This window comes from Cyprinodon tularosa, unplaced genomic scaffold, assembly GCF_016077235.1.
Source record: "Cyprinodon tularosa strain WSP-4 unplaced genomic scaffold, ASM1607723v1 ctg61, whole genome shotgun sequence".
In the NCBI taxonomy this organism is placed as follows: Eukaryota; Metazoa; Chordata; class Actinopteri; order Cyprinodontiformes; family Cyprinodontidae; genus Cyprinodon; species Cyprinodon tularosa.
Window position 1 is genome coordinate 531313 of NW_024039352.1, and position 26552 is coordinate 557864.

General features: G+C 40.9%; 1 protein-coding gene across 2 annotated transcripts in view; it reads right to left on the reverse strand.

Annotated features, from left to right (window-relative positions):
* Positions 1-964: 964 nt before the first annotated feature.
* LOC119798097 (WD repeat containing planar cell polarity effector) overlaps positions 965-26552 on the reverse strand; it is a 124692-nt gene continuing 99104 nt past the window's right edge. The window contains exons 13-16 of one of the 2 annotated variants that reach the window (XM_038307442.1): positions 13431-13530; positions 5071-5179; positions 2998-3089; positions 965-1784 (exon numbers count right to left, since the gene is read on the reverse strand). In XM_038307442.1, coding sequence (XP_038163370.1) covers positions 1663-1784; positions 2998-3089; positions 5071-5179; positions 13431-13530 — 423 coding nt within the window. In that variant the 3' untranslated portion in view covers positions 965-1662. The remainder of the gene's footprint in view (positions 1785-2997; positions 3090-5070; positions 5180-13430; positions 13531-26552) is intronic. The other variant, XM_038307441.1, reaches the window with a different exon arrangement.

Below are 26552 nucleotides of genomic sequence, written 5' to 3' on the forward strand. Positions count from 1 at the left end.
GATTGTTCTAAAAAATAAAGATATTTAAACTCCTCGACGTTTGATTGTGGACATTAGGTTTTAACAGGTAAGTTTCCTTTTTTCAATTAAAACCATCCAGGTAGGCTTCATGAACTATTGTATCCCAGCAGATTATTTGGGAATAAAAGTCTTTTTTTTTTTTTTAAACCATTCCCAAATGAACCAAATGAAGCGTCCCAGGGTCGTCCTCATCCTGAAAGTAAATAAAATACAGAAACAACTTTTACCAACACATGAAAATAACATTTCCATCTGTTGTGGATCATTTCACTCTTATCAGATCTTATTATTTGACAGAAATCTCATAATTTATAATAAATGATTCTGTTAGATTAACAAATGAAGGCATGATAAAGAGCAAATAAAGCTGTTTTTGTTTTAGAAAACATGAAAAAATTGATTCAAATCTGACATTTATATATAAAACCCTGTTTGCAAAATGATAAAATCCAACAATAATTGCAATGACTTGCATTAATGTCTAATATCTAAAAATATTTCTGCATAACAAAAAAAAAAGTTATAAAAAGCATAACCTGGACATCGAAAACAAAGAAAATGGATTTAAACCTTTATTTTCATGTCAGCATGGTTGAAGGTTTTATAATAAATGCCTCAATATTTGCACTGAAACACACATTTAAAGGAAGGACACTGTTTACCTGCATAAAGTATTAATATGTGTTTGCATTTTGTCACATTAGTCACAAACTTCAGGTTGTTTTAGTTGGAATTTTGAAGGACAGGCCAACCTCACGTAAAATCAGGTGGCTGCATTTTCCTCATCCCATGTGAATTGACCATGTTTCGTCTGCATGTGAAGTGTGACTGCAGAGCGTTGGTTCTACCTTGGGTTCAGGTGTGGAAACAGGGACGCTTCTTAAAGGCGCAGGACATCTGACCTCCAGGACAGGATCTAACCGGACTTTATAATTCTTTGTTCTGCTGAACCTCCAGTCTCTTCTGAAGCCTCCTGATCTGGACATGTTCATGTCTTACATAAGCATCCCCACAGCATGACACTGCCACCACCATGTCTTACTGTTGGGATGGTGATGAACAGGGTTTGATCTAATCCAACCTGAGCTCCTTTTTACCCTAAAAGTCTTGTACCCAGCTTTAATCATGGCTTCCTCTGGTTTTCTTTAAACAACAGAGACTTTCTTCCCTCTATAGTTCTACAGATGACAGATTTGTGAGGCGGATTGAGTAAACCACCAAAACACAAATCTCCACACGCTCCGATCTGACCCGTTTGAAACATACCACTGAACTCAAGCTGTTTATGTCAGCAGCAGAGATCACGCAATAACAGGCCGATTTATCCACACAAACCTAAGTGAATGCAGAACTTTAGCGTTATCTCCATGAACTGAAATAGTTTCATTTTTATGTCCCCATTTTGACCACTTTACTTTGTACAGCGCCTCACTTCCTGTCCGGTCACGATGCAGCGTAGCTCTGACCTCTGATCCTTCACCTGACATACGGTCGCAGGGACTCGCTCACAGTCAGTCCCACTCACATCAGAATGTTTCCACTTCTACAGACCTCATAAAAGCTCATTTTTATACCAAATGCTGCTTTTCGAGACAATGCTTTCCATGTGGGAGCAGTGAGTTTAGGAGGAGGGAGCTGGTTTTAAAACCCTGATTTCCAATGAATCCACTGAAGTGATGGGCAGTAATGTGACAAAATGCGGCGTGCTTCTCCATCAGTCGGTCCACTTACATCGCCTCCATCTGCGTCGCCTCCACTGCTTCCTGCATAAACACAAAAGCACTACTGTTGTTTCACTTCAGCATCAAACAGGGACGATCACAGCCGCTTCACATGTTCGCTCAGAGTCCAACGCATCGCCTTCCTGCCTTCTAATAAACGTAAAGAAATGTCACTTCTGGAGATCTCCCTTTGCTTTGAGCTCATCGTTAATAAGGCTGTGATTGACATTAAAACCCGGCATGCCTTAAACAGATATTCAAGCTGCTGATGCTAATTCCCCCCCACCCTTCAATAGCATACAGTCGGGATTATAAAGCGAATAAAGCGACAGAGTGATTTGGTACAGAGGCGATTGCTCAACGTAAATAAAATGGAATGACTAAACTGTAAAGAGCAGGAGGGAGACGAGAGACAGAAGAGATGTTTTTCTTAATGGATGTTTCCCTAAAAGACCGGCTGATGATCTCAGACATTTGAAATAAAAGCACTCAGGCCACTTTTAGAGAGGCCGTATAAGCAGGACGCCGCCTGAGAACCCTTGGTTTGGACGCTTTAAAAGCTCTGAGTCCTCAAAAAGTGTTTACAAATCTGTTTAAAAGTATTTGCCAGCTTACAGATTTCATGTTTGCTTTTTTCTCCTCACACCTACATGTTTTAGCCAGTCTAACAGATCACATGGTGTTAACCTTTTATTAGTTGTGAATCGACGACTCATTCAGGAATCTGAGCCCAGAATATCATCTACAGGCCTCATTTCTTCACTTTTAATGCTGAGATGGAAATGGGGGAGAATGAAGGCTAAACCTGCCGCTGACCGGCAGGAACAGAAAGGTCCGTCACATGTTAGCCTCAAAACCTTAAATGATCCCCGACTCTTTGTTCTGCAGACTGACAGGAAAAGGTTTTAACCTAACTACAGCCAAACATGGAGGTCAGGGGAGCCTTTGCTGCAACAACATCCAGCAGCTTAGTGGCTAAAGAAATAAAAGTGCCTAATCAAAGCTTAGACTATGATGACTGATATGCTGCATATTAAGCAGTGATGTAAAAAAAAACCTTCCTAATCATCACAAACACCTGATGTTGCTATCAAGTGTCAAAAAAGTGAAATAAAATCGATGATCTAAAACATTTTAAGGCAAAAACTAAAACAGAGGAACATTGGAAAGGGGTTGAAATCCCTCTTCAAACCGCTGCACATCTCTATTTAATTTAAGTGCTTTTATTTTGTGCTTCCTACCATAGAGGACCCACCTGTGTGACTCAGCGTCCGGAGCAGATCTGGACTGACGACCACATGGATGGACTCGGCCTGTGCTCTCCTCTGTGGGCGCCGCTCATCAGCTCTAAACAATGTCAATAACAGAGCTGGATTAGTTGGTCATCTATCAAACATAACAACTTCAGTATCGGATCAAACATTCTAACATAAGATAAAAAAAAAAAACTGCTTTACTGGGGACAGAGCTATGAGTTCAGGTAAACTACAGCTCATCAGTTTACAGCCTGTTTTTATAAACTTTAGTGGGAATTTCCTGATTTCTTTAAGTACCAAACCTTATAATTATGTCTTGATTAACACTATTTGATGTTCTGACAATAATGAGATCAGAACCTAGTTTCATAGCTGCAGGAATGAGTCCTCAGAGGCTGTGGCAGGTGGTGGATATGGTAGCAAGGTCTTCAATGGCATCCCTCACTTAATCTACATCTTATCCCCTGATGTATGTATGTATATATATATATATATATATATATATATATATATATATATATATATATATATATATATATATATATATATATATATATATATATATATATACATTTAGATACAATATGCATCTAATTATAAGATGAAATAGCGAATAAAGCATGAAAATAAAATATATCACACTCATCAGAGATGCTGATTATTTCTAAACAACATCCATCCTTCTGTCTTTGTGAAGGAAGCTTAGCCGAGATGGAGTAGGGGAGGCATTATAACGCCGCTGCTCTCTCTCGTTTGGCTCGGCCAGAAAAGAGCAGCGGCGTTATAATGCCTCCCCTACTCCATCTCGGCTAAGCTGCCACATGCTTCACATGAGAAACAATGAAACTTCATTGGAGACCAGATTACAGAGAGAGGGGGGGGTTCAGAGTAATTTTTCCTCTAAAGGAGGAGGGGGGAGCTTTGTTTCCTCTTCTCCCAGGCCATTGTCTTTGGGGGATCTGCCTTCTTTGCCTGTCGGCGAAGTAGACGAAGGCCTGGGGTTCGTACGGTTGAGATTCTGGCACCAGATCCCCTTATTTTTTATATTTTTCTCCTCTTTGCTTCTTTTAGTGTTTTTAAAAAAAAGAGCTTAGGCCACAGCATCTCTCTTTACCTCTCTCTGGACCCAGATTGCTTAAATTGGAGGGGATTTGGGAAGGATGGAGGAGGCTTAGTGTGTGTGGGGGGGTGGGGGGTGAGTTCAGAGAGTCATCACTGTTACAGTCAAACAGCCATGAAAGCCTACGAGGATGAAGAGGACAAGAGAGCCTTTTTATCTAAAGCACGCAAATCCGGTATAAATGCTCTGATATGTTAGATGGAGTATCCATCACTCCCATCCGCATGCTTCAATCTGTGTCTTCACTCCTATTTGTTGTAAAGTCTGATTTTAGGAGGGAGGAAGAATGGGACCAGTGGGCTGACTGGAAGCGTTACGAAGTGGAACTGTGGCTTTGACATTTGAAGTTTCACAGGGGAGAGGGAGCCGATTTAGGCTGCGCTGCGCTCATCTGGTCACTTCTACGAAGCATAAACACACCATGATGAATCTCTGAGCCTTCAGTCATCCTACAGGTCTCTGTGGGGTCTGAAAATCCAGCCATGCTGCTGTAAACACACAGTCGGTCATAAACTTCACTTAAATGTTTTGGAAAATCTGTTAAATTTTAGCATCTAGCAAAGATAAGAAGATTCAACAGCAAACGCAGTAAGGATCACTAAATGATTGCAGGCAGTTCTTAAATTCATAGTCTACCACCTCTTCCAGCCCCTGAAAGAGGCTCCAGAGCATCACTCTACCACCACCATGTATGGCAGTAGGTCTGATGGTCTTTTTCTGAAGGGCTGTGTTACTCCTGTTTCTCATACTTTCATTTAAAAATGGCCACGCATAATGATCAGAGACCGTTTGCTCCTAAAGTGGGTGGTGTATAGACACACAGTGGAAACAAACAGATTTCACTCAGGAAAACTCACAAAATCTCTAGAGATCAAACGTGAGCTCAGATTAAATAAACGTGGCCAACTAGGTCAGTGAGGGCGGGGCCTGAGTCAGCCGTTCATGTACTTACGTTTTGGGGGTCTCTGAGGGAGAAGGGCCTGAAACCGCGACGCTACCCTCTGCTCCTCCTCGACTAAAGCTGGATCCACATAGACCGCTCCTGTCTCTCTGAAGATCATCTGGCAACAAACATGAAAACAAACAGTTTAACAATGAATAACAGGAGCAATTATCACTTAAACTCTTTAGTGTATGTGATCCATTGAAGACAAGACAACTAATATTGGGGAATTCATAAATGAAAGGATGAGTTGTTACATGTAAGGAAGACACCAAAGATGTGGAGGAACCAGCTCTGTCGAACAAGAATAAAACTTTTTAAAAACACTACATGCGACAAATAACCGATTTACACTAAACAGATATGGTGGTGGCAGCATCATGCTGTGGGAATCCTTGTGTTAAAGAGGGACAGGAAATCTGAAAATACAAGTTGAGCTAAAACCTGAGTAAACCTGCTAGAAAGATCTTTATATGCATTAACACCAGTTTTCTGCCTGGTTGAACTTCACATATTTTTCCTCTCTCTTCTAAACATGAGAAGGGAAACCATCATCAAATACACCATCGGACACCAGCATCGATTAGCGCAGTGGTTCCCAAAGATTTTCTTCTGGGCCCCCCTTTGGATTACAATAAAATTGCCACATTGAAACTGAATTGAAATTGCCACATATTTTAAACATATTTCTTTTTTTTATTTGTAACAATATTTAACTTTGCTATAATCTATACATTAAAAAAGCCTCTGTGCAAAATGGAGTGAAAACATTGAACAGCTCCCTGAGAGTTTTTTCTTTGTACTTTAATCCTCCCATCTTTTCAGTGGCTGTAGTGAGCCTGCTTGTTGCTGCAGATCTTCTCAAATCTGGGTTGCATTGTTACAACTGTCCATTATGCTCAGTCAAGCAAGCGCTGTTTTTTTTTCTTTTTTTTTTTCTTCATTCATCCATACCGCTTCCCGCGCCCCCCCTGCAATGGCATTGCACCCCCCCTAGGGGGCGCGCCCCACACTTTGGGAACCACTGGATTAGCGAGTGTAACTATAAATTTACTGGTTCCTCTAAACTGTTCCATAGTTGCTGGACCTCGATTTTACAAAACAATGCTGGTCCCACAGATCCACTCCCAGTTCTAACAGTACCACCACCTGCTCCAGGAGGTGCAGCTGGATGATCGACTCCAGCGGTTCAGGATCCAGTGTCCATGGCTGCTGTCTTATTTAAAGAGATAACATATGAGCTTTTAGTAACAAAAACCTCCATCTCCTCTGCACATTATAACCTGATGAAACGACCACATCCAAGCCCTACAGTGGTTAACTTAATGCCACATGAAGGGACAGAAAAAAGTTATTTTTTGGAATTCCAGGGAAATCGCTTTGTTCTGTCTGCATTGCCGCATGGCTCCGTTTGCATCACTCAAAACGTCATATGTGCATCGACAATCACTCCATAACACAATAACACGTAAATCCCTGGGCAAATTCACGTTTGGTGTGTATGAGGCTGTAAGGCTACACAACTCGGTTGGAAATCCACCTTCCAACAGGTAATTTACCCTAAAGACACAGCTAAAGGTAAATATACAAGCTCAAGACATAAATAAAATGTCTTGTTCTGACTCTAGAAGGACATTTTTCTGCTGCTCTGCAACTCCCTGACCTCCCTGATCTGTCTCTGCTTTGCTGTGTCTTGTCGTTTCTGAGCTCTCTCTTCATATCAGCCAAACTCAAACAATGGATCTGGTCAGGTGGTCTCTCAATGCAATTGTCCTGTCCTGCCGGGATATACTTCATGGGATACACCATGGACTCCTGGAAGGCTTGGAGGATGGTGTGTTTTACAATGCTGTCAGTGGAGGATATTGAAGATTTATGGATTTTCAGATTTATGATACTTGGATTTGCTGATGGGAAATTCCTGTGCAGCCTGCTCTCGAAACAATAAGTGTTATTCTGGATTCGGCCTCCCTCCTTATCAAAATCTCCCCTAGATGTTATGGCGAAAGGGCACAGAAGAACCTCTCCCTCCCCAATGTGTCTCCTATCTTTCCACAGAATAAAGGCAGTGTTATAGGGAACCACCTATGGGTTGTGGGCCTGGGCAGCCATAAGAATGCGCCAAAGGCAGCGTTCTTTAGCACACGTGGCCTCAGTAAACCGTTCCCCCTCTCAGCCCCCCCACCCACCCAAATGTATGTGATAAACGGTTTGCCACAGCATCTCTCTTTACCTCTCTCTGGACCCAGATTGCTTAAATTGGAGGGGATTTGGGAAGGATGGAGGAGGCTTAGTGTGTGTGGGGGGGTGGGGGGTGAGTTCAGAGAGTCATCACTGTTACAGTCAAACAGCCATGAAAGCCTACGAGGATGAAGAGGACAAGAGAGCCTTTTTATCTAAAGCACGCAAATCCGGTATAAATGCTCTGATATGTTAGATGGAGTATCCATCACTCCCATCCGCATGCTTCAATCTGTGTCTTCACTCCTATTTGTTGTAAAGTCTGATTTTAGGAGGGAGGAAGAATGGGACCAGTGGGCTGACTGGAAGCGTTACGAAGTGGAACTGTGGCTTTGACATTTGAAGTTTCACAGGGGAGAGGGAGCCGATTTAGGCTGCGCTGCGCTCATCTGGTCACTTCTACGAAGCATAAACACACCATGATGAATCTCTGAGCCTTCAGTCATCCTACAGGTCTCTGTGGGGTCTGAAAATCCAGCCATGCTGCTGTAAACACACAGTCGGTCATAAACTTCACTTAAATGTTTTGGAAAATCTGTTAAATTTTAGCATCTAGCAAAGATAAGAAGATTCAACAGCAAACGCAGTAAGGATCACTAAATGATTGCAGGCAGTTCTTAAATTCATAGTCTACCACCTCTTCCAGCCTCTTCTCAGCCCCCCCACCCACCCAAATGTATGTGATAAACGGTTTGTACTGAAACTGAAATCTCGATTACAATGTAAATTGTAGTTTACAATAACGAAATTGAGTTATTGATTGATTGATTGATTAAAATGAAAATAAAATTGTGCAGAAAATATTGAAGATCAAGCTCTTTGATGATCTAGACCTAAACAACGGGAAAGAGAGTCATTTAGAACAGAAGCGTCCTAAGTTTAGACCTCTTTATGTTGAGGAGAAGCAGCTCTTCCCCGAGCCTCTCCTAGATGGCCAACCGTAGGAAGCTAATATCTAGAATCCAAGGTCTCTTTCTTTAGGTGATGACAAATATTTTACAACCAAAGGTGAAGGTAGGACCTTAATCCAGCTGGTAAATCAGGAGGGTCACCTTTTGGCTCAGCTCGCTCTTCACCGCAGCAGCAGAAACAATCAAGGCCTAGACCTTGGATCCAGCCTTGGATACACAAAGCTAAACCATTAGGTAGCGATGAAAGATCTCAGTTACCCTTCTTGAATCGCCATCTCAACTTGGTGAAGACATATGAGAGGAACACCAAACTTTCCATATGGTTCTTTGTAAAAGATGTTTAATGCCCTTATTTCCCTTCCACTTCACACTACTTTATGTTGGTCTATCACATAAAATCTAATGTATTTGCCATTGGCGGTTAAAAGGCTGCAAAATGTGAGCAGGTTCATGAGCTAGGAATACTTTAGCGAGGCTTTGTCGGTGAGAGTGAGCTGCCACTTGGGAGAATTTCTAGATTGAGACAAGAAGTCAAACAGTAATGGAGGATGTGCAAACAAAGCAGCTGGAAAAGAGAGCAGAAACAACCACGTCTTTCCCTCAACGCACAGCGGAGCTAACAGGCTTTCAGCGGAACAACAAAGAGAAGATAGAAAGGCAGAGAGGAGGTGGAGAAGTGGATCTTCAGATAAAGCTCTCTCCCCTGCCCGTTGAAAGGCCCTGCAGTCACATCAGCCTTTGTGAGGGGGAGACACGACCAGCGTAAAACCCAGTTGGCTTTTCCACTTGGCACTGCGAAGGAATAAAAAAAAAAAGAGCGACAGAAGGGGAAAGAGAAAGGCCTTCCCTCGCACTTGTTCGCTGCTCTGCCTCTTACAGCGCCATATCAATTCAAATCAGCACACTTGTCAGCCAGACGGCTATAAGCGATTTCCAAAGCTGTTATGAAACGGAGCATTTCTAAGCTGCGATCCGTGTTCTCTATTGTGCACTTGTGTGCGTACAAGCGGCGGCAGAATCTCTGCGGATCGGGACTTACAATCAATGCACATAAATACGAGAGGAGATGCAGAGAAATGTGGCATCTATCACTGGCATCCACTGTAAACAACCACTCAATCTGGTACTGAGTCAATTCTTAAAGAAAAAAGACATGCAAAATGATCTAAACAGGATGGTGTTACATCTTTTAAATGCAAATCGTCTCAGTTCTCTTTGGTTTTTTCAAGAAGATACAACATCAGCAATTATTGCTTCTGCTCTATTCGTCTGCAACTAGTTCAGTGGCTGCATCTCACACCTGGAGTAAAACCCTCTTCACACACAATCAACATTCTAGCTGGCTTGTTTTTACTTTAATAAACAACTGCTACATGCTTTACAAAGACATGATGATCAGAGCTCAAACCCAGAGGAGTATTATTTATTTGTCTTATCTCTTCTGATTTAAGCTGTAATGGTGCTTTTTATGATGACATATGTAAGTAGGAAGCATCTCAAGAAGAACTCAAACTGGAGCCAATATGCACACCTCCAAACTGCATTGTGAAAACGTTTGGAGGCGGCTTAAAGCACACAGGAACAGGCGATATATGCATAAAATTTAAAAGTCAAAATGTTTCTCTGCAGCTACATGCCTATAGAGATCTTGTTTTCAAAACAAGCTAATGCGTTTAAATGGAAAAGAAAAACTGCTTTATGGAAGGAGTTGGCTAATTAAGTAACAACTTAAATATGAGTTTGTTTAGTCTAAAATGAACTTTACTTTGTTCATGCTGGTAACCGGTTGCACCTTCACTGTTCTACATATATGGCACTGATAATGCAGCTCTGTCAAAACAACCTGATATTTAGCCCAGGCCTCATTTGCTGCTTCCCCACTTTGTCTTGCAGACTCATTTTTCCAATTTTCAACGTTTTTTGTTGAGTTATTTTTTGAGACAGCCGATAAAGGAGTCCATGTTTATGCTAAAGGAAAACAATGCATCAGTAAGAAAAGACTTTACAAACATAAAGCTGTAAAAGCTACAGTGTGCCTCCCTTCACCATCCAATCACCTCTAACCTGCAGCAGTAAAATATTCCACAGCATGACGGCGCCACTACCCTGTTTCACCACAGGGATGGTGCATTCACTGTAGTTTACAAGATATTAATTTTCCATTAAATAAAAATAAAACATTAGATCGTTCTTCCAACCATATTTCTGTCCTGGCTGCTTTTCCGACTGCAGTTTTATATCCTCACCCCTTTCAAAACCACCTCATAATATTATAACGTTTCTTCCACAGCACATATATATGCACTATGTTTATCACATGAAATCCAAACAAGTATGTTAAGCATTTATGACTGTAAAACATTTAAACAAAATACAAAAAAGCACTTAAACTCTTGCAGGAACTTCTGTTAGGTGTGTAGAAATGACACCCGTTATCAGAAGAAGGTCAGAAAGACCCAATCGGAATCAGTGTTATGGTTTTATTTATCTCATGAATCGTCAAACTCTTAAACTGCCTGTTTCTTTGGTGAAAACATATCCATGACTGATTCTATTTAATCATAAATTAAATGTAAAAATAAAGAATTAATTCAAATGTTACACTTCTCTGTCCATAGCTGTAAGACCTATTTATGTTTGTGACTAGTATTAAACTAATCCAGGCTATTTGAAGTTTTCTTGAAGAAAAAGACAAATTTGGTTTATTTATAGTTATAATTATTAAACTGTATTGATCTCACATTGGAGAAATTTATCTCTGCATTTAACCCATCCCCTTGGGGAGCGGTGGGCTGCCATCATGGGGCGCCCAGGGAGCAGTGTGGGGTTAAGGGTCTTGCTCAGAGAGCCAGAGTGTCATTCAGTGGGAGTGGGGCTCGAACTCAGAACCTCAGGAATCCAAGCTCTATAGCCTATCCACTAGGCCGCCTCTCACTTGTGGAGTTTAGGAGCTTTTTCAATTAGAATCATCCAGAATAGAGACTGACAAGGCCTGAAAAACAGGAAAACTCTGAAAATAGATTTTTTTTTAGACACCCTGAGGAAATAGTTATTATGACTGAAGACAATGAGATAGTAATATAAAGGACAGAGTTTCAACCACATTTAAATGAATTAAACAGAAAAAAGAAGTGTAATAAAAGCAGAATAAGAAGAAAACATGACAAAAGCAGGACCATAAATAATAATACCTCAGTTAACAGGTGAACAGTCAAAGGCACTTCAAAGAAAATGGGCTTTTAACTTTGACCTGTTAACTTCCCCTACTGTTGCTTTCCCTCAGTTCACTCACTGCTTTTAACTTTCCTTCACCTCCCTGCAGGTTATTCTGCTGATGGTAAATGTGTGCATGTGAGGGTGTTAAGTGAGACACCTGTTCACTGGGGCCCTGCGCTTGAAGAGCAGCCCTTATTATTGATGACCTGCCTTTCACGTGCTGTTGATATGCACACTTACACGCCAGCAGACTGCACACACGCCACTGAGGTTTTAAAGACGGAGAGTAGGTTACTGTTCCTTATGGACTAGCATAATCAGTGCCTTGCAGTTGTTTCTATGCACTCTGAGGCTGGAAAAAAAAAAAACACAGATCCACACTGATGATCCCAAAATCTGGAGCTGTGAATGGAAGTATTCAGGTTTGGACTTTATTCAGTGGAAGCAGGTTTGTATTTGCATATTTTTTATTCTAAATAAGCTTAAGTGTAAATACTGACATTCCTCGTTACTTTGATCATCCGTTTATTTTTTTTTAACATTATGCTCCATCATGTTTCATTTGTGACGGAAAAGATTGACACACAGATTGAAACTGAACGATTTTACCTTAAAGCGTCAATAAAAACGATGACAATCTTCAGCTTATAATCTCCTAAAACATCTGCTTTATTTAATAAAGAAAAATACGATCACTGTCAGGAACAAACGCTTTGACGCACAAATAGGTATAACGCTGCAACCCATTCACTTCCTGTATGACTTAAAATCAATCAAATGCACCTTCTTTTCTTTTATTTTTGTCCTAAGACCAAAAATGGAACCATTCAAAGTTAGGAATTTGGAAGAAACTACAGCTTTTTAAAAAATAAGTGAAAACAAATCTAATTCTATCAGTAACTGAAAACTGTTTTTTCTGTTTTTACCAAAGTTAAAACCAAGATGTAACTAAATGTAAGTACTGAAGTACAGTTCATCATCCTTTGATATCGTATAACCGTAGAAAAGATCTCATCCAACATTAGCATCAGCCCAGAGTCTTAAATCTTTGTTATATTTTAATGTTGACATGATATTTATGTTTTTTTTTTATATATCAGTCCTTCCATCTATCCCTCCTCTTTCCACCTGTGTCCCTGCCTCCCTGCTCCACAGTGCTGCTGTCCAAGGATAGGACATGCTGCGGGTGATGGAGCTAAATCATCGAGGACATAATTAAGGGAGCTTATGAAGGAGGGGGCGTGTGCGTGTTAAGCATCACATTAGTAAAATGAAAAAAAAAAAGGGAAAACAGATGCAAAAAAGGCCTTAGAGTTACACAAATGCTCATTTTCATTCCCAGCCAGGCAGACGAGACGGTCAGCCTGGGGGGTTTGACCTTATACGGTGGAGTTAAATAGCTCATCAGCGAACACACAAACAAGCCTGCGCAGCCGTTCTGCTGCGCTTTTAAGCATCAATGAAGGACTCATCCGACATGTTCATCTAGTTCCCTCGCTGAATGTTTTTCTGTCCAGCCGTCGGCCCTTGAAGCCTCTGTGAGGACTGAGTGTGTGTGTGAGAATGTGTCTGTAATCAGGAACTCGGCTTGATCCCCTCTGGTATGTGCTTTGGGGAGTGTTTGTCAAAGGCCAGCAGCACAGGCTGAAAAAAAGAGAAAGGAACTCGGGGCCTTGGTTGAGTTTTTCTCCCATGCTGGGTTACACAGAAAAAACTTTCATCTCATGCCTCACATTAGATGTTGTGCAGATTTTAAAGTTTCTATGTAGAAGGGAGGAAGAAAAGCACGGCAACCTGTTGTGTGTTTTTTGCGGCCAAATCTTTTATTCAAACGTGATCTGATTTGATTCTCATTTGATTCTTCCTTCTTGCTGGTAAAAGGTATCTCAGCTGTGTCACCAGGGCTGAGCTGTCATTCAGATGTAAGGAGGAATAATGGGCTTTATTTTATTTTTTATTAAAAAAAATTTTTTTTTTGGTGACAAGTGATTATTTTCTTACCGTTGCCTGCGATGGCCCGGGCTTCGATTTCATTAGCCTTCCTCTTGGCCACGTCCGCGAGCACCACCTCGCCCTTATCACTGGCGACATAATGGAGGTCCTTTGAGGGTAATGCAGGAAAGAAAGAAATGTGAACGTTAATCTAAAATGAATCTAGACTCAGATGACAATAGTTTTTCCTTTTTTTTTTAATGGAGGGGTGGCTGCGGTATTTTGGCAGGAGGGGAAAGAAACAGATGAAATAAGAAGCAGAAAAAAAATAAAATGAAGCCCGTTTGAAGTCCAACATCTGAAACGACACCGGTTTGGATAAAATGCCGCTTCCTCTAAAGAAAAAAAAACTTTGAAATCAGCCTTCTTGCTGCCTGTGCCTCAAACTACACACACACACACACACACACACAAACACACACACACACACACACACAAACACACACACACACACACACACATTTTTTAAACAGGGCTGGATGTTATCAGCCCCATTTCAAAAGTAGGAGAGGAACTGCTCACCTTCTCATATCCTCCTTTTACAAGGAAACACATCCAGCCGAGCATATTATTATATCAGCCGGTCACAATATTAGAAACAGCGTGTATCCTCTGTATCTCTCTGTTTGAGCCTCAAATGCTCCTAAAGGGAGATAATATGGCAAAACATTCGTCATTTACTGCACAGCATCTGACTTCTGGTGCTCTGCTCCGATGTCTGAGGCTGAAAACCACCTTTTCAAATAAGCTAAATAATAATAACAAAAGATGCTTTCATTGATATATCGCTGTTGGATGTTATTTTCACTGGAAGTACTGGACATTTTTTTTTTCTAAATGGTAGATTGATTTTGAATTGATAAAAAAATATTTACTTAGAGGGTGAACAAACAAACATCTGCATCAATTTCATAGAATTTAGTTGTAAAAACAGTCAGTTTATAGATATTGTAGTTTTTTATTTTGCGTTTTCATTTATTTCATAATTAATTTGGATTTTTAAGCCCCTACTCTAGCTTTTTTCTTACAATTACTTCATACTGTATGTATATATTTAAACAATATCTATAACTGTATAATTGAATGATTGTGTTAGAAAACTAGTATGAAGACATGAAACATATTTAATCATATACCTTCTCCTTCCTAATGGCCTTAACATAAATTATCTCCTTATTCCTACATTATTCATGAGTCCATATTACTCAGAAGTCCATTAAGTGAACAAAGAAATTAATAAATTTGATCATAAAACTGGTCAGGACTCTTTAGCCAAAGCGGATGATATGTCATCATCTGCCAGCAGTAGGTAGGAAGAGGGTCCTTTATGTTTCTTATCATATTCCCTTAGCATGGGGAGTTTGCAAGGTTCCTAACTAGCTGCTAAGGAACTATTAGTTTTATAAGCAGAAGTATAGTCCTAATTTGACAAGCATCAGCTATGTGTGTTTTCCATATGTAACAACTTACAGCTTATAATCTGCTGTATTTCAAACTAGAATTTCAGCTAAAAACATAATTGGGAAACTCAGTCTTGGTGGTAAAATAATGTTTTGTATTTTGAACGCAGGATTAATGAAATTCATCAGACTGAAATTTTTAGAACCAACCCCCTTTTTTTACAATGTCTACATGGCGACATAATTTTTTTTTGTAGAAACATGAATGTGTGGATAATGTTTCCCCTCCTTGAACTGCCACCTTAATGTAGTGGAGGGGTTTCAGTGCCTGGATGATCCCAGAGGGTATGTGGTGGGGGCTACATTGCCCTTGGTAGGCAAATAGGCTCTGATTGACAGGTCAGGAAAAAAAGCGGTTCGCAAAGCCCCATGATAAGTAAAAATAATAATTAATAATAATTGAAACTTTATTAATCTCGCACTGGAGAAATTCCCCTCTGCATTTGACACATCCCCTTGAGGAGAACTCGGCTGCCACTGTGTGGCGCCCTGGGAGCAGTGTCGGGTTAAGGGTCTCGCCCAGGGACCCAAAGTGCAAGTTGTGGGGATAGAACCGGGTACTTGCAACCTTCTCATAGCACAAGTGCACTGCTCTAACCACAAGGCCAACACTCCCCTGAGGAGTGGCAGGAGATGTTGCACGGTGTGGAGCAGCCGTGGTCCCATCCTGGAGCCAGTCCTGGGGTTGGGGTTCATTGACAAGCACCTTGTGGTGGAGGAGTGATAGGAGTCCAAAGTTGCGAAGAGGATTGGGTGTCAATCAGCGGCAGAGGCGACCCAGTGCGCGGGTGCTAAGGCTGACTGTGTGCATGTGGAATGTCACGTCGCTGATGTGGAAGGGGCCAGAGCTTGTGCAGGAGGTGTAGTGATACCAGCTAGAAATAGTTGGGCTCTCCACCATGCATTGCATGGTCTCTGGAACCCAGCTTATTTAGGTCTGGGACATTGCCCTTGGTTTGACATGCGGAAGTGGTGGTTCCCCTGCATAAGAAAGGGGAATGGAGGATGTGTTCCAACTATAGGAGAGTCTGGCTGATGGTCGAACCTTGGCTTCAGGAAGAGCATGTGGTTCTCCTACTGGCCGTGAAACATCTCTACACCCTCTGAAGGGTGATTGAGGCTTCATGGGAGAATGCCTAACCAGTCCACAAATACTTTATGGTCCTCGAGAAGGCATGGGGAACTTTGCAGCCAAGTGTGAAGAAGCTGGGAGGGGAATCAGCTCCTTGAAGTCCAAGGCCATGGTTCTCAACCGCAAAAAGGTTGCTTGTCCCCTTCAGGTTGAAGGAGAGTTTGTGCCTCAAGCAGAGGAGTTTAAGTATCTGGAGGTCCTGTTGATGAGTGAGGGGAGAATGGAGTGGGAGATCGAATTGGTGCGGCTGCTGCTGTAATTCAAACTGCCGTGGTGAAGAGTGAGCTGAGCAAAATGGCAAAGCTCTCGATTTACCGGTTGGTCTACGTTCCTACCTATGGTCATGAAATCTGGATCATCCAGAAAGAACGAGATCCCAGATACAAGCGGCTGAACTTAACTTTCTCCGCAAGGTGGGGGTACTCCTTTAGAGATAGAAAAGGATTACGCTGAGGTGTCTTGGACATCTTTTTTCAGATGACCCTTGGATACCTCCCTCAAGAGCAATAAAAGTGAAACGATGCATAGAAAAACAGGTAGACATAGGTCACTAAGATGGCCATTCAAAGAAGGAAGATTTTGTGCCTAGTCAGCTATCCCTTCATGATTAGGTCAAATGTTTGGTTTCCAGTTCTCGGATAGGGTCAAGCAGAACGTTTTTAAATCTTCTCAGAAAAAAAAGTTTACTTTGTGACGTTTGGGTGTGTGATGCTAAGGCATAAAGAGGTTCACTTGGTAAATCTCCCAAACAACCAGTCTTATTGTAAATATGTATATATTGTCTAATGGTTGCTATGGATTGGATGACTTTATGTTTCCACCCTTTCGCAATGTTTTCCGACATCGATCATTTTGCTCAATATCAGAGGTGGAGAAACATGCAGCCTTGTTAAAGAAATATTTAAATGAACGTTTTTGGCTGCAGAAAAGGGTTAAAATCATTTTTGGTTAACTGATTATTTCCTTAGGAACAAAATGTTTTCTGGTTGTTCCCATTTGTTTCCATTCCAGGTAAACAGGAATTCATTGTAATCATTATTTATTGGTTTCAACGTAGGCAAATTAATAAAAAATATAAATAATACCAGTTATATTTACCTAATATGATATATGATATGAATAAAAGTAACTTGAGTGGTGAGTTAAATTAACCAATAAAAGTTAAATGTATTTACCAAGTTTGTCAATAAGTGTTGAGGAAGCCTTATGTTGTTAATAAAAGATTTTTATCAGGGGAAACTGAAAGAATTTCATTATTTCTGCGGTTACAGTGAATGAAATGCTCATCCAGATAGCCAACAGGTGGCCGCTGCCAGAGTGCAGGGTCTGAGGGTTCATCAAAGAGTACAGCGCGTTAAGCAAAGTCTTCCGCCTCAGCAACATCACAGGACAGCAGTGCTATGACTCAGGGCTCGTCATGGATAACCCTCAGCTGGCTAAAGCCAGCCCCCAGCTGAGCCAGCACCTTAATACCCCCATATTGTAAACCCCTGACTCCCGCAATGGCAAGAAAAGGATAGAATTGGGGGGGTGGGGGGTGGCACTGGATCCCAAAAGATGTGTGGAGTAAAGAGGGGGAGTAAAGGGGAGTGAGAGAGGGGTGAGGAGCCTGAATAGGAACAGATTGGGTAATTATAGTGTGGTGCCTGGCCTCTGTGGAGTAGAGTTAGGAGGAAATGTGAAAATGGACGACAACAAAATGGCCTCTAAGATGCCTAAATCGGCTCCCAGGACTGAAGTGACAGATTCAGCCCCCACAAACGATGACTGAGGATTTTTAATTGACAACAAACAGAGCGGAGAAAACTGAGGAAGCAGGACATGGGGAAAGAAGGAGAGTAAATTAGAAAGGGAAAAAAAAAGAACGACAACGAGAGAGAGAGGATGAGACTGTGTGACAGACAGATCGGAACAATATGAACATTTGATGCTGAGGCGCTTTATTCCAGCTTAGCCCCTCATAATACTGTCTGAATCTGTAGAAAGAGACCCAGAGAAAGAATCAGTGAGTGAACAAACGCAGAATGAGGAGAGAGAGAGAGAGGCAGCAGTATCAGCCAGACTAAGAGGGGATAACAATAATACTGCATATAAAACCATCAGATATTACACCTCTTATTCCCTGACGCTCAAACGCGACACTAATCTTATTTATATAAGAGCTTTAGGGGTTGCAGAGAGCCAGCTAACTGCGCTGATAAAGAGGGGCGTTTTACTGGGCCGCTTTTTTTTTTTAAGGGAGCAGAGGGGAGGGGAAAGCAGTGGTGGACACTAAGAACTTGATATTGACTGATATTTGGGTTTCCTCCAAATAAACCAGGGATTAGGTAGACTGGCACGTTTTTCAGTTTGCCAAAGAGACAGGCTGGTGTTCTTTATGGAGTTATACCTAATGGCTGCGGGTTAGAGGGCAAAGATATACAGCCAATAAGGTGTGAGGTAATCTGCATCTAAAGCACATCTGGAAGATCCACTGATGTAGTCACAGAGCATCATGATAAATATTTCTGGTTTTAAGCCTCCACATATATGTTGTAATTTTACATAGACTCAAAAGCAAATGGCTGCATTAAGTACAAATAGGAGTACAAGAGGTTAATTATTTCAGTTAGGGATTATCCCTAAAGTACAGTCTTAAAATGCCTTCCGAACACATCTTTCCCCTTTACGGCACAACCACAAATGTAATGAGTCAAGGTTGTCCACCTAAACAGGCTGGTCAACGTGTATTTTATTAGAAAAATGGGAATAAGGTATGGTATTTCAGTCATGTAAGCTACATCTGGGTTTTATTGCATGAGGAAGGACGTACAAAAAATATTTTTAGTTTGCCCTAAACCACGTAGGGGACACAGCAGACACGGAGGAAGTTAAACTGTTAAAACTGAGCCAATATTAAGATTTTGGTTTCATGTAGCATAGGGTTGGGTGGGGCATTTTGCAACCTGCAGTGGCTCTTGGTAACAGTGATTTTAAATACAGAAGCAATAGGATGGCTGTTTTAATGCAATTTCTACTCAGAATCTTTATAATGGTGCTGCAAGGATATCTTTTTTAGGCTCTTTAATAGGCTGCAAATTATATATCATTCTGAACGATACCATGTTATATGTAACTAACTAATAAGTAAGAAAGCTTGAAGCATTGTTTGAATTGAAACCAAAGCACAGAAAAGTAAGGAATTTTTTTTTTTACAATCGCATACAATGAAAAAAATATCTCATTAGACATAAAAGGTGGCAGACTCCTGACATATATGCTGGTGAAAGTATGATGCTTTGGATAGGGAGAAGGTCTGATGGGGAGATTAATGACGTTCAACTTTAGAAAAAAAAAAAAATGGACAGACAATGTTAGATCTTCCAGCACAACAACCTTACATATTTACCCACAGCGACAGTAGAATGGTTAAAATTTGGACAGATTTGAGTTGGAGCTGCTTTGCAGGTTGAGTTGGAGCTGAAGCCCTGCTGAAGGCTGTCTGGGAAAGTACTGACCCCGGAGGCCTGATGTCTAATGCAAGTTTCTTAATTCTATTTAAGTAAGTAAATAAGTAAAATTTATTTGTTTAGCAACTTTCACAGATAACAAAATCACATTGCAAACTAAAAATACATGCAGTCTAACTGAAAGCTTGTTAATGTAAAAATGCCTTAGAAAAAAATGTGTAAACATTTTAATAATTTATTTATAAGTATTTATTATGTAATAATTAAGGATGAGCGAAAGATAAAACTGACTAGTTTCTTCTTTAACAGTGAGGCTAATCTTTTCAACCATAAATAACACTTTTGTACGGTGACCATGAGTGCCCAGAAAGGTGCCTTTAAAATAAAATGTCTTATTATTATTACTATTATTATTATAATTATTTTATTCAACATTTCAGACTAAATTATTACCTTTTAAGCACAATAAACATTTGAAACATAGTATGTTGAGTGCTTAATAAACACTTATAAATGAGTTTTAGATAAATACAAAAAATAGAATACATTTTAAAAGTTACCCTATATTGTGCAGAGAGCAACTGCAGTGATGCCAGAACAGAATCTGCTCTCATCTAACATCTATTTAAATAAGAAAAAAACAACAGCACTAACAAAGCATCCCTTTACTTCCAACATATAAATCTCTAAACTTCTTAAGGCTTGTGGTTGTAAAAAGTAAAACCATTAGAAGAGCTTCAAGTAGGATGCTGAATTAAATCAAACATGTTTGCAACAAACACTTCAATCCAACATTCAACACCCACGTTTTAAATGATTAATCCTCCAAGTTATAATTAGGTGATAAAGTTTCAAATAAAGTGTAAAGACTTTTTTTTTCTGATACAATATTTGGTATTTTCCAGGTGAAGATCAATTTCTCAGCGACGTTTGTTTATTTGCTCGGAGGGAGATAATAAGTCATTTAAAAAGTTTCCTCCTTTGATAAGTTCGTCGAACTGTCATATATCAGGGAGAAACAGATCATTTATAAAAGTGTGAAATTTGAAAATGTAAGGATTAGTGAGTGAGTAGTCTGGGTAAGGCTGTGCTCTTTGATTCTGAGGAACTGGCAGCCAAATCCTGTTGACTTCCTCAGAGAAACACTCATTGCATAAACAACAACAAATCGAGAATAAATAAATCTAGGTGTGTTCAAATTATCTGCACTTCTTTATTCTTGGCAAGACAAAAAAAATAACTAATCAACAATCGCTCTCACCGACTCTAATTAACGTAATAGTGTTTGGTGTTTTTTTAAATGATGAATGCAATTTTCCATCAGCGTTTGCCAACAATACTGGCAGCAACATACAGGCAGAAATATGCAACCATCGTCAGAAATCAACATAATTAGTTTCACACTTGTCTCACGGCACAAATAACAGCCCAAAGTGTTATGTTAGAGAGGCGTCAAGAGTTTTAAGGGCTAATTAATCATGAGAGAGACAACAGTGAATATGTTGCCAAAGACGCGGAAGCAACATCTCCACCCCTTCCTCCTCCCTGGCATCAGATAGGAGGAGAAGACAACAGCTTCGCTTGAGGATATCTGCGGAGGAAACGCATAGGACCTCGTTCATAGACAGAGGAGCGTGCATTCAACTCAGCTATCACCAAAAATTTGATTTAATTAACAAGTTCTATCAAGACCCGTTTAGAAGGCGGGGAGAAATGGGAGGGAGGTGTTGCGGGCTCGTCTAGCCTGACGAATGACCTAATTGGTTACATTATCAACTCATTATCAAAGGCTAATTAGGGAGTTACAGAAGAGCACCAATAATGAAAATAAAAAAAAAAGAAATTGCCAATGAATTAGTAGCCCCCCTTCCTAACCACCAGCAACCAACCTCCACCCCCCTACCGTTCCTCCTCCCCCTCAATTTAACCCAACACTAAGTGCTTCACTTTAACAAAAGCTTTCTGTTTTTTGGGGGGAGAGAAAGCTTGAAGGACCTCTATTGTTAGCTCGGAAACAATGGAGGGTCGTGTCATGGTGGGGAGGAGGGCATCATGCTGAGCATTTCTAGGAGAGGCCATGGCGTCCATGTTATCTTGGAGTGCATTCTGTCAGGTCGACGGGGCGTTATTGAGTTCTGCGGGCAAGTTAGTAAGTTACAAAGAGTTTGGTGAGGGCGGTGGGGGGGGGGTTGCCCTCATTAACCCTCGCAACCTCAGCCCAATCAGCCAAGCAGCGGGTTAAAGCAACAACACAACCTAATTAGAGCGAAGGACAGGGCGAGGGGTGAAATGTCAATGCGCCCCCTTTCTCTTTCTCCTTACGCTCTTTGCAGACAATGAGCTGCTGCTCTCTTGGTCGCTGAGGTTAAAAAGTGCTTGAAACAGTTTGCTGTGAATGAGCATTAACTTTGTTACGGATCTGGGATGATGAGGGTCGACCGGTATCTTCTGAAACCACTGAACCAGATATGAGCAGATTTCCATTGTTGCCACTACAAAAGGGGCTCATGTTTAAAAAGATGGTAAAAGAGTCAAAGGCTGCAACAGCTTGTGTTTCATTTAAAAAGATGTTCCACAAATGAGGATGTATCTTCAAAAAGAGCTCAGAAGTATGTTGTTTCACTTGTATGGAACATGTGATGAGATCTTTAATTTTAACACCCTGTTGTTACCAAGTTTATAATTTTCAGCTGACTAATTAAGAGGCGTTGTCAATACTTGGTGAAATGACTAAAACCTGGTGACAAACCAAATTCAAAGTATTGTAAAGCTCTGCATGAACAGCGCAGCTTGCTGACTGTCAGCAAATAGCAAGTTACTTTACTGTTGATCAGGTAATTATAGAAAATGATGTTAATACTTCACAGTCCTGCACTGGTCTGATTTTTCAAAATTTTATCCGCCCGCACCCATAGAGTTCATAAACAAGACCTTAACTGCTACCGGCAAGTATCCCGTTTTAAAACCCGGGTTTGACAGCACCTGTTGTTTTCTACCTATAGATGACTTTACACGAGTGAATAAATTGAATGAGATTGGCGTTTATCAAGAGGGCGGGATTGTTGTAGCATCTTAGTGCTAGTAGGTTCCCAATGGGAAATTCCATTGGGACCAAGTAGCACTAAATTTTTGACTTAGAAACGACACTGTCAAGGAACGCTATGGACAGCAGAAACATGCAAGAGGAGTTTTGTGTTGGAGGTCGTGGTTATTTAGAGGAGGAAAGCGGGGATGAAGTTGTCGTGGAAGAGGACGCCAGGGCGGCAGAAGCTTGGTTTGGTGTAGAAGGCTTACAGCCGTACATGTTTGAGCCCTTGCCTCGCAACGCTGCCAGTTCTGTTAGCTCTACGCCTGCTGAAGACACAGACGTCCATCCCCGTGAACACTGGGACGGAACTCAATGGGAAAGGAAATGATTCTCATTTCTGATTTCAACCATTGCGTATATTAACTGCAACATATGAATCAAGATGCTATGACCGAAAAAAAATATGATTGACAGATGGCCCTTGATATATGGTTGGACAAATTTAGGTGTACAGGCTGACGTATAATTAATTGGCCTGCATAAGATAACGGAAAAAACCAAACAGATTTTAAGACAGGTTTTTTTTTTTATATATATAGAAATTATCTAAATTTTGGTAAAATATGGTCTGATAAAGAGTACATTTATATACATGTTTAAGCCAGAATGATTTGACTTTTAAATATGATTTCCCTACGACTTTAAACTTTTGGATAAAAAGTTCATATGACCAGATTTGGTGTTTTGATTATCTTACACAAAGTTAAGGGGCAGGATTTCTGGATGAGAAAAACCAAAATTGCATCATAAATAATTTAAAAAATGATCTACAAAGATGAGGGTGACTCTGTGTGAAGGCCGTGATGCATGCAGCCATGACAGTTCTTCTAACATCAGAATTCACCGATTTGGACCCCATGATTCTAGCAATCTAGTTTATGTTTACGCCTGTTGGTAATTCTTTAGGTTCCATTTTAGCTACGGATACATTTTGTTTGGCTTTAAGCTTTAGATTGATTCCCAGATGAAGCCACCTCCTACTGTTTAATCTACCTTAAATCAGACCAGTTATAGGCAGACATTGCAGTTTTCTTGTCTTGTTTTCTTATCTTTTAAGACTTCAAAAAAGAAACAGCAGTTTTTATTTGTTTTTAACCTTTCTGATGCAAAATAAAATCTTAAAATGTAATGTTAACCTTCTATCTACTCAATGACCCCCCCACCCGGCCCCTCTTTCCTTCACTCTTTCAAGGTTCACCGGCTTGACTCCACCTTTTCAATTCGGCTTCCCTGCAGCCCTGCCTATTAGTGGGGAGGGAATTGGAAGCGGCGCTATCAGTGTGATTGAGGGATAGAGAGGAGCATGAGTGAGTGTTTTTTGTGTTGATGCTGGTGAAGCATGGCGCAAAAAGGTGGCCGCCACTTTAAAAAAAAAAACACCTAGAGAAACATGTGGAAGAAAGAACAAGTTTGAGTTAGATGAGCAGAGCTGAGGCCGAGCTGAGGCCCTGGAGTTGTGAAAAGACAGGGGCCCACACTGAGATCACACCTGCTCTCTGACACGCAGCACACACACTAGCACACACACACACACACTTTTGTGGGTTACAAGTCATGTGCAAATGCAAGTAAGAAGGGTTTAACAGTGAATGAACAACTAAAATAGGGTGTATGGCGCTGAGGGGCCTGCAGGAAGCTCGTATAAAAGGTGCTGGAGAGTGAGCCGATATCTAATCCTCTGGAGGCCAAATATTAATCAGTTGGCCTAATCTGATTAATGTCAAAAGCAAAATATGGTAATCATTTAAAAAGGCTTTAATCCTAAGGTTTTAATGTTTTACAAAGCAACAATATCCCCAGTTTTTAAAACCTTTCCAGATCTTCAGAAAACTGTCAGGTAGGACGGGATATTAGTTTTCTTCTCACAGCTTTAACACTGTGGTGCTCCAAACCTTCTTCCGTTTCCAAAGAGTGGAGACTTTTTTCATATCCTTACCCATATTTGTGCCATGAAACAATTTGTACAACAGAAACTTCCTGTGATTACATCACAAGGTTCTGTTCTATGCCACACCTTATATGGTCTTTCCAATTTAGGTCATATCAGCTGTATTTGAAAACAGATGGTTGTAGCAGCATGTGGAGGAGAGGCAGAGGAAACGGTGTGTCTTTTTTGGCTATTTTCATGGTAAAAAATGTAAATAATTATGAACAGATGTTTTTTATGGCTTAAAATCCTAAATATATTAGTGAATATTTTTAAGAATTGAATTGTAATTGTGTAATCCACAATAATAGCCTTGACTTGTTTTACCAGACAGAGTCATGTCAACAAAGAACCTGGAAAAATACTGAGATAGACTTCGCTTTGAAAGGAAGGTAGGCGTTTTAATATCAGGAGATGCTCATGACAGGAAATCTAATCTGATATTCAGTTTGTAATAACTTATTATTACTTTGCATACATTTGCTTTTGAACTCATATTATGATGCAAATATCCAGATTTGTATTTCAAGGAGTTTATTTCACCAAGCTTAAATCTTCTACAGAGGCTGATTTTAAACAGGAGTTTGTAAATATGGAGGATGCATGGATGGATGGATGAATGGATGGATGGATGGATGGATGGATGAATGGAAAAGTGGATGGATGGATGGATGGATGAATGGATGGATGGATGAATGGGTGGATGGATGGATGGATGGATGGATGGCTTAATTGATGGATGAATGGGTGGATGGATGGATGGAAGAATGGACGGATGGATGGATGGCTTAATGGATGGATGAATATGTGGATGGATGGATGGATGGCTGGATGGATGGATGGATGGGTGGATGGCTTAATGGATGGATGAATGGATGGATGGCTTAATGGATGGATGAATGGGTGGATGGATGGATGGAAGAATGGATGGATGAATGGGTGGATGGATGGATGGATGATGGATGGATGGGTGGATGGCTTAATGGATGGATGAATGGATGGATGGCTTAATGGATGGATGAATGGGTGGATGGATGGATGGAAGAATGGATGGATGAATGGGTGGATGGATGGATGGATGATGGATGGATGGATGGATGGCTTAATGGATGGATGAATATGTGGATGGATGGATGGATGGATGGATGGGTGGATGGCTTAATGGATGGATGAATGGGTGGATGGATGGATGGATGGAAGAATGGATGGATGAATGGGTGGATGGATGGATGGATGGATGATGGATGGATGGGTGGATGGCTTAATGGATGGATGAATGGATGGATGGCTTAATGGATGGATGAATGGGTGGATGGATGGATGGATGGATGGAAGAATGGATGGATGAATGGGTGGATGGATGGATGGATGGAAGAATGGATGGATGAATGGGTGGATGAATGGATGGATGGATGGATGGGTGGATGGCTTAATGGATGGATGAATGGATGGATGGCTTAATGGATGGATGAATGGGTGGATGGATGGATGGAAGAATGGATGGATGAATGGGTGGATGGATGGATGGATGATGGATGGATGGATGGCTTAATGGATGGATGAATATGTGGATGGATGGATGGATGGATGGATGGATGGATGGATGGATGGAATAATGGATGGATGAATGGGTGGATGGATGGATGGATGATGGATGGATGGAAGAATGGATGGATGGATGGCTTAATGGATGGATGAATATGTGGATGGATGGATGGATGGATGGGTGGATGGCTTAATGGATGGATGGATGGATGGATGGCTTAATGGATGGATGAATGGGTGGATGGATGGATGGATGGATGGATGGAAGAATGGATGGATGAATGGGTGGATGGATGGATGGATGGATGGATGGATGATGGATGGATGGATGGATGGATGGCTTAATTGATGGATGAATGGGTGGATGGATGGATGGCTTAATGGATGGATGAATGGGTGGATGGATGGATGGATGGATGGATTGATGGATGGATGGATGGATGGCTTAATGGATGGATGAATGGGTGGATGGATGGATGGATGGCTTAATGGATGGATGAATGGGTGGGTGGATGGATAGATGGGTGGAT